We start from the raw sequence: 4,297 nt of genomic DNA, 5'->3' as shown, positions 1-4,297 counted from the left end.
CGTCATAAAGGCCACATTATATACACAAAACCAAGACATTAAGTACATACTAGATACCCAAATCAAGTTATTTGATCCTCAATAAAAAATTCATGTTCTCCTCGCCATAAAGAGAAAGAAAAACAAATACCTCATAGTAAGCCATGAATCCTGCTTCCCGAGTGTACTTGCCAGGGGTTCCCCCTCCAACAGTGGGGGAATCTAATCCACTCCTCTTTGGATCCGAAAGAGTAAAGCTACGACCGTATGTTGCCATGCCAACGACTATTTTATCTTTCGGAGCCCCATGTTTCTCCCATAGTTTAACTCCAAAATCCTACAGGTAAAATAAACAGTAAGTTAACTTTACAGTACACGTGTAGCTAATTAATGTACAATCATTAGCTTTGGCTCTGAAACGATGGCTGATTACTTTTGTTGAACAGATATAAAGAGGAGAAACACCACGGAAAACAAGAATACGAGAAATAACAGTGTTTGTTTTTATGCCGATTGATAAAGATCTCACATTATATCTCTGTTAGAATTTCACCCTAACTTTCATTCGGAACAAAACAAAAATAACCAATCAATATGCTAGAAACGAGATTACCGGTTGACAGATGCATTAGGTTAACCAATGAAATTTGTTTAACAGCATAACCGAGAACGTGATTGATAAAAATCACTGATAAGAAAGTCCCATATTTCATCATTAATAGTAACATGTATTTCAACCAAACGTTTTAGGGTTAGAGTTGTGACTTTGCATAAGACAAGCAATAAAGCACAAGATACATAAAACTGTTCTCTGATTTGTTCCTTTTTAACATTTTGACTCACATAGTTAACTGTTATATCTAATACTTGGACAACGAGGCTGCTCCCCTTTTTCTTTGACAAACATGGACATCCTCGTCTTAAAATATCAAAATACATTTCACTGTAATGAAAATACACAAATTAAAACTTGTTGGTTAATTGGTTTATTAAAACTTGTTGGTTAATTGGTTTATTTGTTGAATTTCGTCGAGCAAAGCTACACGAGGGCTATCTGCGCTAGCCGTCCCTAATTTAGCAATGTAAGACTAGAGCAGACATTCCCAACCTGGGGTACATCTGCACTTCTCAGGGGGGTACATAGGGGTCTGAGAGTATAACCATGGTTTACACCTTACACGGTGTTTTAATCAACAGTCAGACAATGAGAGCGAAGTGGCTCACATAAATATAGGCTGAGTTTAATCTATCGCTGTTATCAATACTATAAGATCCTTATACAGTCCACACGTACAGATATCATAATAAAATAATATAAAATCAACATAATTTTATCAATTTTTTATCATTAATTTGTAGGGCTACATGGGAACCTGTCAGAATGCCCAAGGCCAAGGGGTACAGAGGAACAAAAATGTTGGGAATCCCTGGACTAGAGGGAAGGCAGCTAGTCATCACCACCCACCGCCAACTCTTGGGCTACTCTTTTAGTGGGATTGACCGTCACATTATAACGCCCCCACGGCTAAAAGGACGAGCATGTTTGGTGGGACAGGGATTCGAACCCGCGACCCTCAGATAGAGAGAGAAAAGGAAACAATGCTGAAGAGACGGCTGGAATCGAGAGATCCAGGACCCAAGAATTGGTTGTGGGGGAAAACAAAAATACCCCTAGAAAAAGAAGGGTTGAATAAGAAGTATTCTGTATATGTAAACAACAGCGTGGTCCTAGGACAAAGATCGAAATTAATGACCACTCCCGATTCTCTGTGAAAACCAAACTTATATAAACTGTGGTAGACGAAAGGCACGAGCAGTCCACGTGAAACTATTCAGATATTAGTGTAATATCTCGGTTGATTTTTAATGTTAAGTTTTAGAAGCTACTCTACGTATCCTCCTGTGGCTCAGAGCTTATAAAGCTCAAATCCAGCGTTCATTCCCCCTCAGTAGACGCAATACAGGTAGTTCATCGTGTAACTTTGTAGACACAATACAGGTAGTTCATCGTGTAACTTTGTAGACACAATACAGGTAGTTCATCGTGTAACTTTGTAGACACAATACAGGTAGTTCATCGTGTAACTTTGTAGACACAATACAGGTAGTTCATCGTGTAACTTTGTAGACACAATACAGGTAGTTCATCGTGTAACTTTGTATATTTGTTAAGACTGTAACACAAAATTCTTTTTCTTTTTTTTTTTGCCTGCTTCATTCACCAGCCTCCTGGATTTTGTGAATGTTATGGCGTATGATTTTCATGGCAAATGGGAGCAACAGACCGGACATCACAGCCCTTTGTTCCCTCCGATGAACGAGACCGACTGGCAGAAAGAACTTTGTATGGTAAGATAATTCTATCACACGACTGTTTTAACTCTCCAACTGTTCTGGTAGTTACTTGTTCATTGGTTCGTTATTTGTTGTCCTTCCTTTTGTGTCATATTTACAAAACATACGAAAGTTACACAATGAACTACTTGTATTGTGTCTACAAAGTTACACAATGAACTACTTGTATTGTGTCTACAAAGTTACACAATGAACTACTTGTATTGTGTCTACAAAGTTACACAATGAACTACCTGTATTGTGTCTACAAAGTTACACGATGAACTACCTGTACTGTGTCTACAAAGTTACACGATGAACTACCTGTATTGTGTCTCCAATCAATCAAAAAAAGAGGTTGAAGTAGTTGTTGGTTGTTCAGCGCAAAGTTGCATAATGGGCTGTATGTGTTGTGCCTACCACAGGGATCGAACCTGAAATGTAACGTTATAAGTTTTCAGGCTTAACGCTGAGCGACCGCGCGTCGATATGATGTACAAACTTAAGTAATTAGAAGGATGTGTTAATGAAATTAATAATAATTCATGAATAATGGATGCGTAATTTGATAATACTGGAAATATTAAAGTCGCATTAGTAGAACAATGTTTAAAATACACATCGCTTGTTGAACGTACTAGTAATTCAAGTAAAACAGCCTATAATGAGAGGATATTACCTCATTATTTGTTTAGCTAGACAACGAGTTTTGGGGCGAAACGTCACAGTTGCCTGCGTTTAATTATACGCAGATGGATTAAACCATTCTCTCTATTTTCAGGCTCTTGATGAAGTTTAACAAGTTTCTAAATGTGTACCAGTCGAAGATGGAGCATTTTGATAAAAGGTTATGACAAACCTAAATATATTTTCATTTAAAAAAAAAGTTTTTATGTTTTCTGTAGAAGAATCCAATTTAAAAAGAATAAAAAAACTAACAACCTATTTCTGGATGTGTATTACGAACTAAAATTACCTACGATAGTTAAACAAAGTGGTTTAACAGTTCATGCCTCACTACACACTGGGGCAGTCAGTCAAGAATCAAACTGCGTAGCGCCCCCGTGTGGACGTTTTAGAGAATGACTAACGTCCGAGCATGAGGACGAGAAGAAGGTACGAAGTAACTTGAAAATGAAACTTAGACTCGTCGATAAAAACTTTGTGTTGTGTTAAACCAATTTGACGTCTTTTGAAAAATGATGTCAGATAAGTAAAATCAGGAACTTAAAGCGTGTTATAATATATGAATATGGTACTGTTATTGTGTTAAGTACTATGCCTAACTGTTTTCGTTTTTGTAAATAAAGAACGTTTACTATAAAATCAACTGATAAGTAGATTGTGTTCAGAATTAAAGGGCATTTAGTTACAAAGGCGACAATAACAAAAATCATGGCAAGATAAGCCTTCAAATTCATTTGTAAATTTTACTTTTTTAGAAAAAAAAGATGTTCTTACGCTGCCACGGCTGCTACATTGTAACCTGCGCGGACATTCGTTGTTCCAGCTGACACGGCCGCTGTTAACATCAGTCTGGGCAGACGACGTTCTACAGACTCAGCCTCAAATGTTTCCTTAAATTCCTGAAATAAAACTTATTTATTTACTAATTGTATAACGTTTGAAATAAAAATTCACCAGACTATCCTGCTAACCAATATTTAATTTAATATTTTGAACTATAAACACCAATACAGCAATTCTCAAGGAGAAACGGCCTAAACCAACTCTAAAAGTAGTACTTGTAAGGTTGGCTTAGGCCAAAAATGTAGTTGACGATTTCGAAATATTTTTTCATAAAAATATATATTTTTAATTCATTATACTAACCTTAAGGAATCAGACATATTTTTTGCGATAAAAAGTGTTTTAAGATAATTTTATTTTGAAATGAAGTATTTTAGGCTTAGACATGTTTGGTACTATTATTATTCAATACTAACTAGCAGAGACCCGCAAAACATTTCCGGCCAAATTAGTA

The 4,297-nt window shown here is 36.4% G+C and overlaps 1 protein-coding gene across 1 annotated transcript in view; it reads right to left on the bottom strand.

The window, feature by feature from the left end:
- LOC106466289 (chitinase-like protein 3) overlaps nt 1-4,297 on the bottom strand; it is a gene marked incomplete at its 3' end in the record, with an annotated part of 18,289 nt that overhangs the window by 3,628 nt on the left and 10,364 nt on the right. Inside the window, 3 exon segments of the mRNA XM_013926557.2 lie at nt 131-316; nt 823-898; nt 3,748-3,899. Coding sequence (XP_013782011.2) covers nt 131-316; nt 823-898; nt 3,748-3,899 — 414 coding nt within the window.

The sequence above is a fragment of the Limulus polyphemus genome, unplaced genomic scaffold (genome assembly GCF_000517525.1).
Source record: "Limulus polyphemus unplaced genomic scaffold, Limulus_polyphemus-2.1.2 Scaffold2213, whole genome shotgun sequence".
Classification (NCBI taxonomy): domain Eukaryota; kingdom Metazoa; phylum Arthropoda; class Merostomata; order Xiphosura; family Limulidae; genus Limulus; species Limulus polyphemus.
This window is presented reverse-complemented; position numbering and strand designations above follow the sequence as displayed.